We start from the raw sequence: 20,561 nt of genomic DNA on the forward strand, positions 1-20,561 counted from the left end.
TAAACCATGAAGAAATTTTGAGACCCACTGATGAGATCTTTGCTCACTTGATGATAGGGAGTTGAATGAGTTTGGTGGTTGGAATGAGACAGTGTCTGTATAGTTTTCAGTTGCAATAGCAAATTGTTTTTTTGAGAAACCAGACTTTTTATTGGGAAAACCTTCAAAGTCAATATCAACCGGTCGCAGTGTTAACATTTAAACAAACTGAATAAATTATTTTTGAAAGTTTTAACATACAGGCAAAAAGCAATGCCTGTCACATGACCAAGTTACTCGTTTGTGAGTGGACAGGGTAAAACATAAGAATAACTAGGTCCCTTCTCACTATATTCAAAAACAAAACTGGAAGCGTCGTGGAGTATGGCAAGTAATCTCAATATTTTTAGATTTTTGAAATATTTGTCTAACGAAGAATTATCAACACCAATCAAACCTCCGTACGATTGCAACTTCAACGCAATATCCAAATCAATATCCGGATCAAAGTAGAGACAAGTCGCTAAAAAGTACAAAAATCGTTGACTATTTTGTGAATAATCTTTTTTCAAACCTTTGTAAATCTCGTGAATGCTTTTCAAAACAACCGTTTTAATAGTTGCCATTTGATCTATGCACACATTCTCCCAATAATGATCAATATTTGCTAACAACTGACCAAAACCACTTAATCACACGTCTTAATATCACATAATAACTCCCTCCCCTCTAGGGTAGTAAGACTACTTTTTACATGTAGCGTTAAATTCAAAGGCAAAGGACCAGAAAGAAGTAAAACTAGCTGCGGACGGCGGAATAGAACAATCCAAAAGGCAATAAACAGTGTTGGAAATATTTTATCCCGCCTATCCTATTCCCACTTAACCGCCACTACCTATTATCCAATGGTTAAGAGTCGAATGATAACCCCCTTTTTTACGCAGGTATTATATACTACTCAAGGTTTTGAAGTCTTTCAGATTCAATTTAAATTAAAAACCTTTTTAAGTGTGTCAGGAAATATGGAAACAGGCTAAATAGTGTTTTTCGAAGAAAATTCACGCTTTCTCATGGCGTGAAAATGCAAAGAAAGAGAACAAAATTAAAATTCTGGGCTTAAAATTTTCCTCGATAAATCAGAATTATAATAATGTCTGTGCAACGATTGGTCCAGTAGTTGAAGAGCTGTTCAATGGTCCTATTCTTTTATGTTGCGACAGGGTAATGATCTGAAAAATTGAGAAAGCAAAAAAGCCAGGCTTTCAGCATAAATTTTCTTGCCCCTATTTCACGGAGGGTTGAAACAATACGCTAATGTTTGAAATATCACTGTATAGTTCAAAGGTCAAAGTTCAAATTTAAAACCATGCCGATAAAAAGGAATCCAGTGGAGCTGAAAGGGAAAAACGTTGGAATCAAAATGGCGCGATGCTCCTTTGCACGTTCTGGCGTTTTTCCAACGTTCGCTAAATTCAATTTTATTGGACAGACTATATTATCGATTTACATGAAAATTTCAAACAAGTGCTGAGATTAGTTTCTTTCGAAGAACTTTTGCACCAATAAATTGTTTACAAACCCATTTGGACTGCTGCAACCTTTAAACTTTACGCTAAGTGGCTGTGCTTTTGATGGTACGTTCCACGTGAAAGCATTATTTAACACTGTGTTGACCATTTTTACATCTGTGTTTCAAATGCAACTGCAGTACCATGGCTTAACATTGCACAAATTGAGAGAGAGAAAGAGTTTGTTTGTATCAAAGATTCTGTTGAAATTTGCTCTAATGTCTTGCGTAGGCAGCAAATCTAGCCAATCTAGCCGAATGCACGTCTAGTAGAATGAGAACAAAAAGAGAAAGAGCCGATTATTTCTTGCAATCTCATTGGTCAGTTTCGAAAACAGTTTTAAGCTCTATTTCAGAGCAGTTTTCTTGAAAATAAATAGAGTAAGTTAGATCAATTCGCGGTCCGGGCGGGGGGGGGGGGGGTGAAGCGCTCACCCTATCGCGGACAAATAACAATGGACAACCTAACATCTGATTTAATTGTTAATTTGTGATAATTGTGGTGTATTTTGAGGTTTAAGCACAAAAAAGATCAGTTTCTCGACCTAATTAAGCATTCGCTCCCAGAATTAGACATTCGGCTAGATTTTAATTCTCAGGCTTTGTCATTTTGCTAATTGCCCAATCGGATAGAATACCTATTTCTAATGAATGGCGTACTTTGTTTGCCTTGAGTCAATCTTTGGTCAGTAGAACTTTTGAAGCAAGAGTTACTCGATAGGAGATGAGTTGAGAAGGCTGTCATTAATCTGATTTAAAGATCAAACTAATAACTAAGCAAAGATACAACCAACTATACTATCACTAATAAACTGAAAGAGTGGGTTGCTGTTTCTGACTATCATTCTCACACTCCACTTAGATGTTTGCTATTTAAGAATATACCAAAAGTGCTTTTGTTTTCAACCTGCACAAAAGCATCTTCAGTCCATTTATTGATTGTTGGAGATTTGGTAAATAATGTGTCACAATTGTTAGATTACTAGAGAGGTCGATTTTATTTGGTTCCTCAGTTTCCGCCCAAGTTGGTTGCATTCTATTTCTAAATACCTTTCATTACTCGCTCTTATTACAAAGCGACCCGACCAATCAAATGCTATTGGTAAAGCATATCTCAAATCTGGACCATGTTTGACAATTTGAGATCGGAGCGGTTCTTTTCGGACGTTCGAGTTGTGTTTGACGCGGAATCCGACTCATCTGGGGGTTTCCTGTACGATTTTTGTGGACAGGAATTTTTCAACGTCACTTTATTAGATGGCGACTGGCCCCAATTTACCCTTTGTTTCCAAGTCACAATTTTAAATTGGGCACCCGCAGCTTTGTTAGCAATCTTCCTCATTCCTTACCTGTACGGAACCCTGAGTGAAACCCGACAGCGCAAGACTCTGAAGCCATCATGGATGTATTATACCAAACTTTTCCTCAGCACTCTTTTGGCAATACTGGCATTTGCAGATTCTGGACAGTCTGGTTCACCCTACAACGAGTACCAGGCATTCATTCTTGGTCCTCTCATTCGTGGCATTGCCCTAACTGTGACTTGTTTTATGCTGGAACTTGACAGATGTCATGCACGTCATAACAACGGCTATCTGTGCGTCTTCTGGCTCATCCATGTATTCTGTGGAATAATCCCATTCTACTCCGAGGCAAAAGAGCAAGCATTTAGTGACTACTGGAATGTCTCTTTCTACACTACATCCAGTTCACGCTTTGGTTTGTCCAACTCATCCTCAGTAATTTCTCAGAAAAGATGGAAATTTTGCCGGAGATGATATCGGAAAAGCACCCTAACCCGTGCCCCGTCAACTTTGCCCCCTTCTTCGCCTATACGACATTCCAGTGGTTGGATCCTCTGATGTGGCGTGGGTGGAGGAAGTACGTAGCGGAAGAGGACCTCTGGGAGATCAACCCAGAGAACAAAGTTGATCCACTTTTCAAACGATTCAACGACCTCTACATGAAGGAGAGGGAGAAACAGGACCGGAAGAAGCGGGAATGGCAAGCGAAGATGGAAGAAGAGGCAAGGCGGGAACCTGCAAGACACCAGAATGGATACATGAACCTACAGGAAGATACTCCTCCGGAAACAGAGACCTCGCGAGAGAAAAAGGCAAAGTTGGGAAAGTCAAGCACAAAGACATTCAGGCCTTCAGTCTTCATGGTTCTCTTCAAACAATTTGGTCCGCAAATTCTAAAAGCTGCCATGTTTAAATTTGCCTATGATTGCTTACAATTCTGCAATCCACAGGTATTGAATTTGTTGATTGACTTCACGAAAGACGACAGTGAACCTATTTGGAAGGGAATCGTATACAGCTGCGCTTTTTTCCTCATTGCCGTTTTGTCTTCCCAATTTTTCCACCAGTTGTTCTTTATTGGGATGACTTGTGGAATGAATATGAAGTCTGCGATAATTGCTGCCGTGTACAGGAAAGCGCTGACTATGAGTAACGAGGCCAAACGAGGATCAACTGTCGGAGAAATTGTCAACTTAATGGCAATCGATTCGGATCGGATCAACCTGGCCATAGGGTATCTCTGGGTACTCTGGTCGGCGCCATTCCAAATCACCCTTGCGCTCATATTTCTCTGGTTTCAAGTCCAAGAAGCAGTTTTCGGAGGTCTGCTAGTAATCGCAATCTCGTTCCCAGTCAACTTCTTCATCGCCAAGATCCAGCGATCTTACCAAGTTGGTCAGTTACTATACAAAGACAAGCGAATTCGGCAAATGGGTGAAATATTGAACGGAATTAAGGTTATAAAACTATACGCGTGGGAATTTCCCTTTTTGAAGAGAATCTTTGGAACTAGAAAGAAGGAGGTCGATTATCTGTACAAGGCTGCGTACTTAAACGGTGTCAATACTTTCACATTCACGCTGCTTCCATTTTTGGTGTCTCTTGTTACATTTTTGGTATATGTGTACGGAATGGGTAAACCTCTCACATCAAACAAGGCTTTCGTTACCCTCTCTTTGTTCAACATTCTTCGGGCACCACTCAACATGTTGCCCATGTTGATTGCGTTTCTGGTTCAAGCGTCTGTATCGCTGGAAAGAATTACTAAATTCCTAGACAACACGGATTTGGACCTCACGGCAGTTGAGCACGAGCCAGATGACGAGTACCCTCTCAAGATGACAAACTGTGACCTGACCTGGATAAACGAAGAAGACTCCGAAGGTAACGTCCCCAGAACCCTAAAAGACGTCAGTTTCAAAGTGAAGACCGGATCATTGACAGCGATTGTCGGACCCGTGGGAGCTGGAAAGAGCTCACTGGTATCGTCTTTCCTGGGTGACTTGGCAAAACTAAAAGGTACCATCAATGTTCATGGTGATCTGGCGTATGTCTCTCAGCAGGCTTGGATTCAGAACTTGACTTTGAGACAAAATATTCTCTTTGGGAAGCGATTTCGGGAGCAGAAATATCGACGAGTTATTGAAGCGTGTGCTTTGAAACCGGACTTGGAAATTCTTCCTGGAGGTGATCAGACTGAAATTGGGGAAAAAGGAATCAACTTGAGTGGGGGGCAAAAGCAGAGAGTGAACATCGCAAGAGCGGTTTATCAGAACAGTGACATTTATTTGTTTGACGACCCTTTGAGTGCAGTTGACGCCCATGTTGGAAAACACCTGTTTGATGAAGTGATTGGCCCTGATGGAATTCTCCAGAGCAAAACTAGGGTTCTAGTCACTCATGGGTTGGCATTTCTAAAACACGTTGACCATGTTGTGTTTATGAAGGATGGCAAAATTGTCAATCAGGGTTCCTTTTTGGACTTGCTTGAGAACTGTGACGAGTTTAAAGAGTTCTTCAAGTCCGCAAACTTGACTGATGAAGACCTGGCAAGTTTGGACTTGGAGGAATCGGATGTTGACAAAAAGGGATCAAGAAGTCCTTCTGTCGGATCTTACGACATTGAAAGGGAAAAATCGCCTGTCCACGTTTTTAAGAAGGATCGTGATCATGGACCTCGAAGGGGACGATTGGGAAGTGTGGCTGGAAGGATCTCGCTACTTGACGAGGAACTGGCCGACCTGAAGGACGTCACGGACATGGACAGAGAACTGGACGAAGCTAACGAGGAAGATATTCAAAAGGAAAACGAGGGTCGCCTAACTGCCAAAGAGGTAGCTGAGGAAGGAAACATTAAACTGTCTGTGTTTGCAAATTACATCAAATCGATCGGGGTTCCAGCATTCTGTATTTCGTTCAGCCTGTTTATTATGTATCAATGTTCGACTGTGTTTGCACAAATATGGCTCTCATCTTGGAGTGACTGGACCGATGACCAGCTCAGCAAAAATGCGAGTGTCACTGGCTCCAAACTCAATGAATACACAATAGTATATGGAATCTCTGGACTTTGTCAAACTGGCTTTATTCTGGGCTACGCTTTAACCTTCTGTGTGGCTCTCGTATCTGCCTCGGTTAAGTTACACAGAGGACTTTTGAACAATATTATGAGATGTGCCATGTCCTTTTTCGACCAGGTTCCAGGAGGTCGTATCTTGAACCGGTTCTCAAAAGACGTGGAGACAACAGACAATACTCTTCCTCAAGCTGTCCGGCAGTTTGCCATGACTATGTTTACAGTGCTGCAGACATTCATAATCATTACTTACACAACACCTATATTCTTAGTAGTGCTGCTACCTTTGACCGTCTTCTACTACTTTGTTCAGCGATTTTACGTCAGGACTTCTCGGCAACTGAAGCGTGTTGAATCGACTACGAGATCGCCTATATTCAACCACTTCTCAGAAACACTCACAGGTATAAATTAACTTTTTAAAAGAAGTAAAAATTGAGTTTATGAAAGATCTTGGTTTAGACGGAATCATGGTGACTGACCAATTATATCACCAGAACAAAAATATCTAGTCTCCTCAATATTAAATGAACATGTTTTCATTCGATTTCAATCAAGAGTCATCCCATTTTTCTTCTTATTTCAAACAAAAATTTTTTCAAGACGTGATAGCTTGCGTTGAAAATGGCTGTGCTCCAGCTCATCAGGTGAGACAAATTATAAGATATTCACAAAAAATTGACACCTCTCATTGGGTGACCTGTCTTATGAATAAAACTCTCCTCTCATTGGATGAGTTGATAATCTGATTTGATTGAGCCTCTGTTGACCCTCACAATCAGGTCTTCAATTTTCAGCAAAATTCCCAACTGAATCTTGTAACAGTGGATTTCTCGCAATAATCATTATGGCCATCCCAACCGACACAAGGTCACCGAGACTCCTTGAGACAATTGACTGCGAGCTAATGAAAACAAGCTGGTTCAAAATTTGTGTTATTAGAAATATCTACGTGTTTCAACGTCTTCCGAAGTCCTTTCGGATATAATCCAAAAGACTCGAAATCTAAGGGTTCAAAATGAACGCCTGATTTGTAATAATTTGGCATGTATTGATAATATTTCCTCTGTTCATCATTTGCAAAAGCAAACCACACATCCTCGCAACATAGTGTTTTACGATTTTAAAATCCTTTTTGTCAATGACCAAACTGAGTCAAAAGTTAGATTACTTGGAAGCATCATAGATCCATATACTAGATCAAAAAGTCAGAACATCCGGAGAACATAGAAAAAAAACATTTTTTGTTTTTATTGAATATACGCAAACTCTAGAAAATAGTTGACGGAGAGAATGAGGGGTAGTTTACGGAATTTTTGTTCTTTACAAGACTCGCCACCCCCCCCCCCCCCTCACCCCACCCTACAGCGATATATGGTTTCTTGTTAACCATTCGATGATCATACAATTTTGTAGGCTCCAAACAAGAATCTTATGTATGAAGGAATAATGTATGAAAACAAAAATAAAACAAGAATATTGTATGAACAACAAATATAATGTATGAAGAACATTATTGATTAGAATGAAATCATATAAGATACTTACATGACTAAATAATTGTCAACCTGAAATGTTGTTTAACTCTTTATGTGTAGGAACATCGGTGGTTAGAGCGTACCAAGCACAAGATCGGTTTATTCTTGAGAACTGTAAGAGAGTGAACGAGAACAATATCTACTACTTCTCTGGCACAGTTGTGGCTGCCAGGTGGCTGGGAATCAGACTGGAGTTCCTGGGTGCCATCATTGTGTTCGCTGCCTCCCTCCTCACTGTCCTCAGTCGGGACTCTCTCCAGTCTGGATTAGTAGGGCTGGCTGTCAGCTCCAGTCTTAGCGTCACATGTAAGTTCGCCATTTGCATACAACGCGCCCCTTTACCCAGGGCGAGGTTCTCGACCCTAAATAGATATCGGACAGATGGAGTTGGGTCGCGCACTTCGTCCCGGCTATCTTAGTTTCTATGAACTTTGTTTGAGGAACTGAAATCACTTACACTTGACATCTGGGTTTTTGGTCCGTCAATTTTTAGATGTATTGATTATAATCCAAAATTGATCACATACATGGGTCACGCACAACAAATTGCTGTCAATTTTTTCAAAAGGAAGTGGCGTAGCCAATGCAAATAATTTTGTTTTATTTGTGATTATTAAATTTTGTTGGACCTTAATTGTTTTTTGTGGACATAATTATAAAAAAAATTTAAACGTCTAGGTTTCTGCCTTGGCCGCTCATTTTTTCTCAAAAAGATATGAATTGTACTATTTTTATTTGAAATAATGGAATTTTTTCTCCGCCGTTCTGAACAGTAACTCCTTATTTCTAGTTTCGACGAAAAATTAAAGCGTGTCTTCGCGAGACGCCTTAATTGGGTCTTGATTTTTGGTATGTAAATACAGATGATGTATGATTAAAAATGTCTCCCACAGACCAAAGTTGCATTGATGAAATTTCATAAGCATGGACAAGCAAGTTACCTTAATGCTTAGGAAAATTGATAAGAGCGTACAAGCGAATTAGAAACGTTAATGCGATTAAAGTTAGCAAGTTTTTGTGAACGAGCTTTTGATTAGTATTTATACCAAAGTTTCGTTTTAGGTAAAAAAAACTTTTTTTTTGAATTTTTTGTATAATTTATTTCGCTTGGGCGCCAGAACTGGTTTGTTCTCTACGCAACAAATCGAAGAGAGAATTTGTTGAGGTGGTCAGTTTAATTCATTAATACAAAAGAAAGCTTTAGATGAAACAGTTAGGAAACTTATTTATGGGAATGCATGGAATCGAGCCTGTCTGCCAATAAGCATATTTGGCCTGAGCATCAAAAAGTCTTGTATGCAGGTCACGGTGGCCTATTTTTGCTCCGTGTTAGCAAAAAACCATTCAAGAAGTTAATGATTGCCAGATGTTTGAAAATTGGAGAGAAGACAAATGTCTGCGGGAAAAGAGGCCAGCCTCATCGTTAGCCCCCAACGGGAACCTCGCTAGCAACACCAATCACTGCCTTGGGTCTTTATTTGCCTCAGAACAAGTTTCAAGTCAGTTTGATATACAGACTTGGAGCTGAAGTTTTTGACTCCAAAAGAAAGTACCGTTTGTCATGCTGAAACTCTGGATAAAAATTTTGCGCAAGCAGTTGTCTGCCATGGAGATGATTTCATCTCCAGACATGACCGAATTTGGGACCGAATTGCTAGCTTCAAGGGACTGATTTATGGCCAGTTTTTGAAAAACGAAAGTTGATGGTTGATACCAATCTCGTCTAGATATTTGTCTCCTCATGAAAATCAACTCGACGCGCCACACTTGAGGTTAGGGTGATTTTTCCTCTACAAACAAAAGTCGTTAATGATGCTACCGAGAAATCAAGATGCGGGATTGAAGCAGCAGAGGAGCGAAAGTTTGAGATTTTTACAAAAGATTTGTTCGACTCTTTGTTACTCTTTGAACACTTTGCACTGGAGATGTTAGAAAATTTTTTTGCAAATATTGGAAAGAGGCCTTGAAGTCCATTACTATAACAGCAGACTGCAGAAATTACCAATCTCAGGAGAGTGATTAAGTTTTTTGGTCAGCTAGCTCAGTCAATCTCTGGAGTCACAATTTGTGGCTCTGCTACGACGCTGTTTGGGCGAGAAACTTGAAAAGCAACTGCTGAAACGTAGCAAACTCTTTTGCGACCAGATTCAAATAAATTTAATCAGAGTAGTGCTATAGTGCCGGCGATAAATTGGAATTCCGATTTGTGGTTAAGTTAGTCAAAAGTAAAAGCTCTTTTTTGGGTTAAATGCAACTATGCTGCTATCTCAATTAATGAATTGTTTTGCGAGATCTACTGCTTATTTAGTTATTTACCTTAGCTATGAATTTTAAAACCAAGTAATTTGCTATTTCATCACTAATAACCTCTTTAAACACCATTTTTTAGAGCAATAAACTGCAAACCATAACTACCATATGGTGTATAAAAAGTTATTGGGGTTTCGGGAGAGCAAAATGAACATTTTTTGGTTCGCAGTGTTCGTCGGACATCTTCGGACTCAAATGCTTATTTGTCAAAAAATATCCTGCTTTTACTGATCACATTGCGTTGAACTTTACACAAAAATTATATGAAGAAGCAGAGGCGAAAATTTGTAAACTTTTGTCACGTTTGAAAGACTGAAGAGTTTAATAGTTTCAGCGCATTCCAGCTCATTTACGCGCATCATTATGTAAGGTTTTTGCGCTGAATTTTTTGAAAAAAATTAGCACAATTCTTAAATTTTTTTTGGAAAATTTGTCGACCCGGGCAAGATACTAGAGGAATTTGTGCTGGGGTGTCCAAAATATGATCTGAATTGTTGTTTGTGTTCAGCTGCTCTGAACTGGAGTGTGAGAATGATGTCTGACCTGGAGACATACATTGTGAGTGTGGAAAGGATAAGAGAGTATGCAGAATTAGAGAATGAGGCTGCGTGGGAGGTGGAGGAGAAGAAGCCAGCCTCTGATTGGCCACAACAGGGAGAGGTCACATTCAAACACTACTCCACAAGGTTAAACTTATACCCTGCAATAATCAATGACTTAGCTCTGCCTGAATAGGTTTTGAATAGCTGCGACAATAGATTTTGATGGTTTTGAAAGCTGAGCGGAGCTGCCATTATTGGCCTTCTCTTGTTTTTTTACAACTTGATGAATTTTTTCAAATTCAAAGAATTTGAAAAGTATTGGGGTGCCGTCTTTTTGAAAATCTGTTTACAAATTTGGATATTTTTGAATTCGAATTGGAGCTGTGAGTTTGGTCAGGCCGAGTCAGGAAATGGAGAGCAAAAAGAGAGTACTTTTGCGGCGTTAAATTTTTTCACTCTTTCGAAGTAGAAGAGAACAATTTTGGTGAAATTTTTCTTCCCGCTAATGATTTTTTTGTTAACGTGCAGCAACTTGACTTTTGTTTTTATTGTGATTTTAGTTTATTGGACCGGTTATTCTATGGTTTTCCAAATCCACTTCTGGGCATTTTTAGGCCTAGTTTTGATGAAAATTTTTTAGATTGTATATCTGAACTTGTTGTCATCCTGCTTTTTATCGTTGTGTTATAACTTGTGGCGTCACGCTTAATTCAAAGCAGATTTCGTTCCTTAATTATTGCTGTTTTTTATTGAGATGAATGAGTGAGTTTTTTCTTTCGCGTGACAAGTTTTTTGGTCACACATGGCTTACACGAAACAACAGTTTGTTTTTTCTTTGTTATTAGGTCCTATTTTTTCAATAGAATTTAAGCCTACAGGTCTACGAAACCGGTGCATTTTTCTAACGATCTTCTGGCTGTTTTATTTAATGAATTGATATTGGACAAAACCAAACAAAACAATTTTTTTTAATATAGAAAAACTCTTTTAAATGGACTGGCCAAAAAGACGGCGAAATATTTATAAACTATCTACTTCTAGATTGACTGGGGAAACCACCCCTAAAACCAAAGTACACATGCAGCATCTTGAAAATTAAAAAGCGTGCGGCTGTGTTGAAGAGTACATAAGTACCTTGTTTCCACATCGTCCGTGCAATGATACGTATTTTTTGTTCACACATGCTAATGAAAGAACAAACAATTTTTCTGCAATCTTGTACACGTTTCTAGGGAAAATCACAAGCGTAATTTTTAGCTTAAACACTTAGTTTTTCAAAAAAATCATGTGCTTTTTTATATCAATTATTATGATCCAACTTAGGTTTTCCGTTTGTTTTTGTATATATTTTTTAAAAAATGAAGTGAGCAAATATGTCTATAACGACGAGTTTGTTCAAATTGATCGAAGAGGAAATCATTTAGAGCTTGTTTCAAAATATGTTTAATGTTCAAAAATCTAATCGCGGTGACCGAGATCGGATGGTAATCTTACCACATCATGCAAGATTCTGGCGAAAGGATACTTGCCTTGTAAAGTCTTGCAAGAAGAAGGGCATTTTGGAAGAGCTTACAGGCAGATATGAATTTTACTGAATCTTGCAAGACGTTAAATGTTTTAAGCTTTTTGCTGGTTAGTTCTGGCCGAGTTCTGCTATCATTGGTTTTTCATAAACGCATCATCTTCCGTTTTGCGTAGAAATTATATTCGCGTGTATTTTGAGGTATACATTGAACCAAAGATAAATAAAAAACAAAACTACTCAATTTTTGTTAGCTAACGATCAATGGTTATTGTTCCCTGGAATAATACGAACACAATTTGAAAACCCCTCGAAAATTAGATTCATGAAATATTTTTTAGGATTTAGAACGGTTTCAGGTTCCATTTAAATTTTTTGAGAAAAATGCTTCTGTCCCCAGTGATTCTAGAAATTTTATCGTGTAAGATCTGATAAGATGCTGATCAAAAATCTTTATTGTGTAAGATCTTATCTGGTCTTACACGATAAAAATTCTGCCTTACGTGAAGTTTAATCGTGGAAGATCTGGTAAGATACTTATCAGATCTTATAAGATAAAATCTCAATTTGCTGAATTGTTATCTAATAAGATCTGATAAGTATCTTACCAAATTTTACACGATAAAATTTCACGTAGGGCTGAGTTTTTATCGTGTAAGATCTGATAAACATGTTTTAATGATTTCAGTATAACCGTATAACGTAGTCCAGTTCTTATCAAAGTAAAAAAATAATCGATCAACAAACCAATTTCGAAAGAAAAAATGTTTGTTGATTCTACTTTGACGGCAGTATAATTCTGAATCTTAACTAAGTACTATGGCTAAACTTACGTTCCAAGATAGTTTTTGTCTTTGAAGAAAATTTTAGAGCCTAGTTTGATAATTACTGCCTCAGAAAAAGCCCCTAACACTCAAATAATCTTGTTCTATCTTGTTCACATTATCCTATAAGTCTCTAAAGACAATATAAGATAATTTTCTTTTTGTTTGCTCTGACACTTAAATGTTGCAAGCTTTAGCTTTTTGGCTACTGGTTGAAAGCAACCCTCGACTGTCTTCAATATGGAGAACACGTCATTCTTAAAAAAATTTTACCGTATAAGATCTGGTAGAAATCTTGTCAAAAAGATGAGTCATAGCTTTCCGAATGTTTACCTTACAAAATCTCAAAATCTTATAAGATTCTTATAAGATCTTACACGATAAACATTTTTTTGTCAGGCAGAATTTTTATCGTGTAAGATCTTATAAGGCAGAATTTTTGTCTTGTAAGATCTGACAAAAGTGAACTTTTATCGTGCAAGATCTTATCAGACCTGACAAAAAAATTTTATCGTGTAAGACCTGATAAATTGCCTGACAAAGTCTTAGTCAGGCGACGCATAATCTTATAAGTACGTATAAGACAATTTTGTATGAAATTTGTAAGATCTTACACGATATAAATTCTCAAGTGTCTGGGGTTTCATAGCAACATGAATGTCTCTTATTTTTCCTTACACGTCAATTCTTCTACTTACTTTTATGTTCTCTCATTGTCGCCAGCGACCCATGAAAACGATCTAGAAAAAACCACTCGCCTTACATGCTTATCGTGCAATTGATTGTTTTTCATATTTTTGAACTTTTTGTTTTTTTTTGTCTTCTTACTTGCTTTTCGTGGTCTTGCCAGCCTCATGCAAGACGGATGTTAATTATGGAAGATTTTGCGGAAAATGTATACACGATTATGCATAATCTTCCAACATTCTTACAAAATTCAAGCAAGATTTTGCAAGATTATCAATCAAACCTGACTCAAGTGGTTTGTGTTCTCCAGTTTTATTGCTTTTTTGTATGAGTTGTTTGTCTTTATGTTCTGCTTTACATTTTAGCGGCTGGAAACATTCACTTAAATAAGAATGACGGAATTGCAAGTATTATAGATATTCTCGTGCGTACATTATGTATCCTTTAAAAAGAAACACAGGGTTTGTTAGTTTCTTACATAGGTAATTCTCAGCGACCAAAGTATTGAACTCTGATTGATACATAAAACGCCCTCATCTTACATGTCAAATCTAAAATACTTCGATAATAATTAAAGCCTATATTTTGCCACTGTTCTTTGTAAAAGTTTCTTTCAAAATAAAAGTTGCGTTTTCAAGGTTTGTCATAAATCTGGATCGGTTTGAGATACTTCCCTCCGTTAGCCATGATGAAATTGTTACACGTCTCAGTTGTGCTCCTTTCCAAAAATATGAATGATCATTTAAAAAAAATAACGCAGATTTTTGATTGATAGTGGCTCTTGGCTCTTTAAAAATTGTAAAAGATGAAGGAGCGTACATTCTGACTACGTTATAGGTAATTGAGAGCAATTAAATTAAACGTAAAATTTTTATTTCAGGAATGTGTTGAAAGCTCTGAAGAAGAATTTAAAATTTCGAATTGTTGAATTTATGCATGGAATGCGTTGAAAAATGCGCTCAATTTTTGTGAGAAATTTGCCGAAATATAAGTGATTTGCTGAATGTTGACAATTGATGAAAATATTTTTACTCCCTACTACTTACATTCTATTCCTTACATAATTTCAGCGCAATCAGCGCATTTTTTATCAAATTTTCCGCCTACACGCGCTTACATCTCGACCTGGTTATTATCTCAAAGTGAGCTGTTGAAAGTGTACATCTAGTAGGAATACAAGAGCACCGATTGATTTGCTTCGTGATAATGTGCTATACCTTCAAATTGAAACATGTTTCATGTTTGGATAGATTATTTGACTGGAAGGCGCTGTAAATTTGCACACATGTCGAAATATTTGCTGTTTGTCAAAATGAGATAAGAAGTAGTTCTTGCTCGCTTGTATGGTCGAATACGAAATAAAAGTAAAAATTGAATTAAGAATTGTGTTCTTATTTTGAGTCGATATCAAGATTTCATGTTCATTTTCAATGTAGGGGTGAAACCCACACAAACGGGTTATCAGAGCGTACCATTGTTTACCCGAATTTGATCGTTGATTTTCATTAATAACATGCAGAATTCTTGCTCACATTTCTTTTCATTTAAGTTTTAGAAAACCCCACATGCTTTTATGTACGACCCCCCCTCCCCCCCCCCAGCAATAATAACCGCACGGAAATGAGCAGTAATGAATTACCAGAACTGGACCGAAGAATGTATCATGAGCGGTTATTTCGGTCGATTTTTTTTTCAAGGAGTTTCTCCAATGGGGGTTTATTTTGTAGACATTTTCATGTTTTTCTTCCACGTTCTCAGTAAGATCTCATATGAAAGCATGTTGTGTTTAGATACCGAAAAGACTTGGATTTAGTGCTCAAAGGAATCTCGTGCTCAATTAGTCCAGGAGAGAGAGTCGGAATCGTAGGCAGAACGGGCGCTGGAAAAAGTTCCCTAACTTTGGCTCTCTTCCGAATAATTGAACCGTCAGGGGGTTCCATCGAAATTGACAACGTCAGCATTGCTGAACTAGGCTTGCATGACCTGAGATCGAAACTCACGATTCTGCCACAAGATCCAGTCCTTTTCTCTGGATCTCTCCGGGAGAACATCGACCCATTTGAACATTACAGTGAGGCTGACATTTGGGACAGTTTGAAAAATGCCCATTTAGAAAAGTTCGCCCGGGAGAGACCGGAAGGCCTGGAGTATGACGTAGGTGAAGGGGGACTGAACTTGAGTGTAGGCCAGAGACAGCTGGTATGTCTGGCAAGAGCCCTGCTGCACAAGACACTCATTCTGATACTGGACGAGGCCACAGCGGCTGTCGATCTGCAAACAGATTCACTTATCCAGGTTTGCAAACTAAATCCGACGTTCGAGTAATCAATCATTCTAATGGGCAAAAAACCGGAAAACCCGTTCTTTGAAGTAGTGTGTGTGTGTGTGTGTGCCTGACAAAAATGATGAAAAGCTGATAATTTGTACAGGGGTACCCCTTAGTCAATGTTTTTTTAAAGTCTTTCCTATCAAGTTTTGGACCTCAAATTTTGTGTTTTCGAGTGCTTACAAAAAAATAACTTGGTCGTAACAGCGGGAGGATTTGACGGAAAGGTTTGTCGTTATGTTTGTTTTCACCCCTATTTTCTTTGATCTGAATTTTAACTATTTGCACTCTTTTTATTAAGCCTTGTTGAATTGCGCCGAGTGTATTCTGTGGTTTTTTCATACAAAATTCTGCAATCATTCTCAGATCAATTCTTTTTCGTCCTGTTTTTTTTTGCAGTTTTATGCAAGTTTACGATATTGTAAATTACGTGGAAAAAGCTACATTTGATCGAGTGAAGCTGCCGTCGGCGTAGTTCACGATCATCCTTGTATTTTTAGTTTGTAGGCACCCGTGGACAACTGTGACTGTAAGCAGAACTAGTTCAGATTTGATTAATATTGGATATATCATTCGTCACATTCGTCCACGATGGCTATTTTTGAGCAAGGGTGGACAACTGTGGCCGAGTTTGTAGCCGTTATCCACTCCCATCAGCACAGTTAATTGTCTGTATCGTTTTTTTGTTTATGACAATTGTGCAAGTGTTGCGACAATTGGACTGAAGTGAAATAAAGTGAACCTACCCAGGTTCAGGCCTCGACTTATGCGTAGACCATGTTCGACCACAAAACGGCACGAAAAAACCATAATCCAATAAATTGGTTTGAGAAGAATTTAGCTCAACTTTAGTGGATATATCAAGTTTAGCTCGACCCAAATTTTTGTGAAGTTTAAGTCGACCCAATTGTAATGCTGGACCCAATGGCGATACGGGACGTCAGCTCGACCCAAGATTTTTATGCTGGACCGACAAACTTTATATAGATTTTAAGAGTCTATTATTCCATATAACGTAGTCAGTTGGCCTGACTCTTCACAATAATTCATTTTTCAGAAATTTTTAATGAATTGAGGAACTGTGTAATTATGAATATCAAAATTTTGCTCAAAAATTCAATTTTTCTTGAGGTTTTCGGGCAAAACTGTTTTTACTGCCAGTTGTGGTGTTAGTTTGCCATTAACGAATAAGTAGCAATAAATATTTAAAAAAATCAATTCCTTCAAATATGAATAGAACATGCTCAACTCAAGTGTGTTTATCAAAAGACTGTTATCATTATTGGCCCACCCACGCCCCAAGATTTATAAAGCTCATTTATAAGTCTCTAGTAACTACTAACTCAATTTGAGCAATTAAATGTCAGTAAAGTTTAGTGAGGAACAAATTGCTCAAAATTGTGCAAAGTTTGAGTAAATTTGGTTATTTTACCCGGAGTACGATTTGTGCAAAATTGATTGTTTTACCCTGAGTACAATTATTTTTGGTGATTGCTTATATTATCTGTCATTTTTTACATTGCGTCTCGTACGAAGAAAAACTTTTAATGCTATTTTTCAATTCATTTACTTGCTGAGCCTGATAAAGTTTCATTCATTTTTGTTCATACTTCCAAACATTTCAATGTTGTGAGACCTTAACTTTATCTGAAAGCCATCAATTTCAGTTTTGATTATTGTTTGTACTTTGTAAACACAAATAACAGGAACAAACTGAGAACAGGTGTGAATAAAAGTGGAGCTATTTAATGTGGGTTTCAGTGGGGTCGAAATATAGTGGGCTGTTTTGTTTGCACAGAAAACACTTTTCATGATCATAGGGTCTTTTCAGGACACGATTCGAGAGGAGTTTAAAGGTTGTACTATCCTCACAATAGCCCATCGTCTCAACACAATCATGGATTATGACAGAGTCATGGTTCTAAGCGATGGTCTCATAAAAGAGTTCGACAACCCACGCACTCTTCGGGACGACCCAACCACACAATTCCACAGCATGGCTGCCGATGCCGGACTTCTAAGTGAAGAGCAGACTGGAGCCCCTTCACTGGGTTCTTCCTCCTCTGGAATTGGGAATTCGCCGATTGGGGTTTCGGGACCTGGTTCCGAGGTGTCAGTAACTGGCCGGGAATAGAAATAATGACTCGAGTCGTGATCAAAAATCTTCTCTAGAACCTCATTTTTCGGACAGCAGTTCTGCTACAAGTTTTTCTTTAATGTGGTGTTGTTTATTCTTTAGAAATAGCATATAAAACATAATTGATTTAGTGATAGAAACATAGATAGATTATTCGTTTAAGCAAAATAAGGTTACCAAAATTGAGCATTTCCCAAACTTGACAAAAAAAGTAGCTAAACCGCTAGATGGAAAATGTATTCGGATGTCTTTAAAGTAGAACCGTGTCAATAACTATTTTTTTGAATAAAAACTCCATTCCCTTGAAGATTTAGAGAGGTTACTATATTGAACACTATGACATAATGAAATTGATGTGAAATCTTGTATTCTCATAGATTTTTAGTAACTCTGAATGAACGAATTCTGAATGCGAATGTTATGTAAATTTTGGTCTCTTTGTTATACGTAGGTGATCAATAAAATGTTTTTACTTTGAATGTTGTTGAAAGTTTATCTCAATATCCTAATCTTAATATGGGGGAAAATATTCAGGAATAAAAGAGGTGTTTAAATTTAATATATTTCACAGTTTACAAGATGAGAGAGAGAGAGAGAGAGAGAGAGAGAGAGAGAGAGAGAGAGAGAGAGAGAGAGAGAGAGAGAGAGAGAGAGAAAGAGACGAGCAGACAACATTGATTGAATTTACTAAAATATGGTATTCGTGATGGGAAAATTGGGAAAAAGCAGCAAGATGAAAAGGCATGATATATATGAATGAAAATTCGAACATCCAAAAAGGCAACTAAAACATAGAAAAGCAAAACCAAGACAGGTCAATATCTTCATTACAAATTTTATCTGCAGTTTAAAGAGCTGCAAATGTGAGCGATGATTTCTGATAGATGAAATTGTCGCCGATATTAAAGAATTTTCCGTTCACAAGAAATGGCAGGAAAACAAAAGCAGAAAATTCGAAAATTGGTCAAAACTAGTATTTTGAGGAGCTTCACGTAGCGGAAATTTTTAAGTTCTATTACCTTTTAAATATATGTCTCCTATAAAAACATTGCTTTTATTTACAATAACGAGTAACAATTTATTTATTGTAACAGGTCTTACCAGGAGTGTACAGAGAGCAAATAAAATTGTTTCAAATTATTGTGTCATTTAGTATAAATTATGTTGGCTAGTTCGACCAAGGACAGCAAGAACAAAAATGTCGGCCCAAACGACATTCAAAAAAGCATTAAGCATCTTATTAGGGTCATTAAATTGGAAGTTGTCTGTTCAGCAAGCCTAGCTAAGCGCTTTTCTGATATGTTTTTTTGTTTAAATAAGTGCTCGTAAACGTTATTGGGCCGGATATTGTTGACTGATTTGATAGTCTTATAATATAAGCACTTGTGCAAAGAGCTCTGATAGCAGGGGTTACCACTGATAGGAATTGGCTTATAGTTGTAGTCTGTAGGCACTATAGTATTTAAAATCATAAAGCGAACGAACATTTTCTAAATTTTCTTTCTCACTTTCATTGTTTACGTTTAAATAATTTGTTAGCAGCCAATCAGAATCTTTTTTCCTTTTGCGAATATTTAGTGAAAATTTTGTCAATTTGGACGTGTTTGGTGAATGGTGCTAGGAAAATTGGCGTTTAGCCGACAAGGAAAAAAATGAGAAATTTAGCCGACAGTTTTATAATAATTGGTCATAAATTTTACTTCAATTGGTCATAAAAGTCTCATTGGTCCATAAATCAGTAGTTCGGTTGTGATAGATTCATATCAAGTCCCACGGGCCACTGAGGCATGGCCATGGTCCGCGAGGCATGGCCAGAGGCGGTAAAATACGGTCCGACCACGGATAGACCTTCGTTAATTACACAAGTTGATGAAAAAAATTGCGTTATATGTGTCCGCTTACGAAATAGTGTTTTAAATTGGCCAATCGCAGCTTTAGAATAAGTTTTATTGCTCATTTTACTTAAATTGTCGGTTAAATTTCTCATTTTTTGGTTGTCGGCTAAACGCCCTGTTGGCCAATACGGCGGCCACCTTGGTGAACATCCTGCATTCATTAAGATGTAACCCTTAGGTCCCGCATTGTTCATTGGATATATTGCTCTGAGAACATATTAAAATCAATTGTTAGTTTGGTAATTTCAGTGAAGCAATAGAATATATTAGCGTAAAGATCAATTAATAATTTGTATAAGTTATACCTTTTATGAAAAAGACCTCTGCAAATTAAACGAAACTGAGGGAACTTTGTGTTGTTTTTGTTTGTTGCACATTGATGGATAAGTTAGGTTGTAAATCAATAGATTTAAAAATCAAAAAAAAATTTCCTCAGAATAAGCGGGCTATAAAATTAAGTAAAGAGTTTGTTTTAACAATTTTTGAGCACTTAAAAATTGATGGAAGACTTAGTAAGCTATATTGCCGAAATATTTTGCCGCGGTAAACTCTGAGGGCAGTAATAGGAGAAACGGCGGAAAAGTTGAACTTGGTCGAGCCATGTAAATGAAATAAGTCATATTGAATCAAATCAACAAATTATCTGGATTGAATCCAGCGACCAATACAGTTCAGATACTTAGAAACTAATAACTGTTTTCTTATACAGTGTTGGAGGTTTCGTATTACCTGACACCATACCGCATTTGATTTTTTAAGACTGCATGAGAAAAAAACTAACTCTCTAGAAACGTTGATATTCATTCCAACGATTAAAATAGCAGCAGAGATGTGAGATTGAGTTTTCGCTTCTG

The 20,561-nt window shown here is 37.5% G+C and overlaps 1 protein-coding gene across 1 annotated transcript; it reads left to right on the forward strand.

Annotated features, from left to right (window-relative positions):
• Nucleotides 1-2,162: 2,162 nt before the first annotated feature.
• On the forward strand, nt 2,163-18,291 carry LOC142334803 (multidrug resistance-associated protein 1-like). The gene is given in 6 exon segments (XM_075383115.1): nt 2,163-3,240; nt 3,243-6,330; nt 7,525-7,770; nt 10,283-10,460; nt 15,140-15,644; nt 17,507-18,291. Coding segments are annotated over 6 exon segments (4,887 nt in total). The 5' UTR covers nt 2,163-2,673; the 3' UTR covers nt 17,810-18,291.
• Nucleotides 18,292-20,561: the final 2,270 nt, after the last annotated feature.

This window comes from Convolutriloba macropyga, chromosome 2 (genome assembly GCF_964194025.1).
Source record: "Convolutriloba macropyga chromosome 2, txConMacr16.3, whole genome shotgun sequence".
NCBI classification, from domain to species: domain Eukaryota; kingdom Metazoa; phylum Xenacoelomorpha; order Acoela; family Convolutidae; genus Convolutriloba; species Convolutriloba macropyga.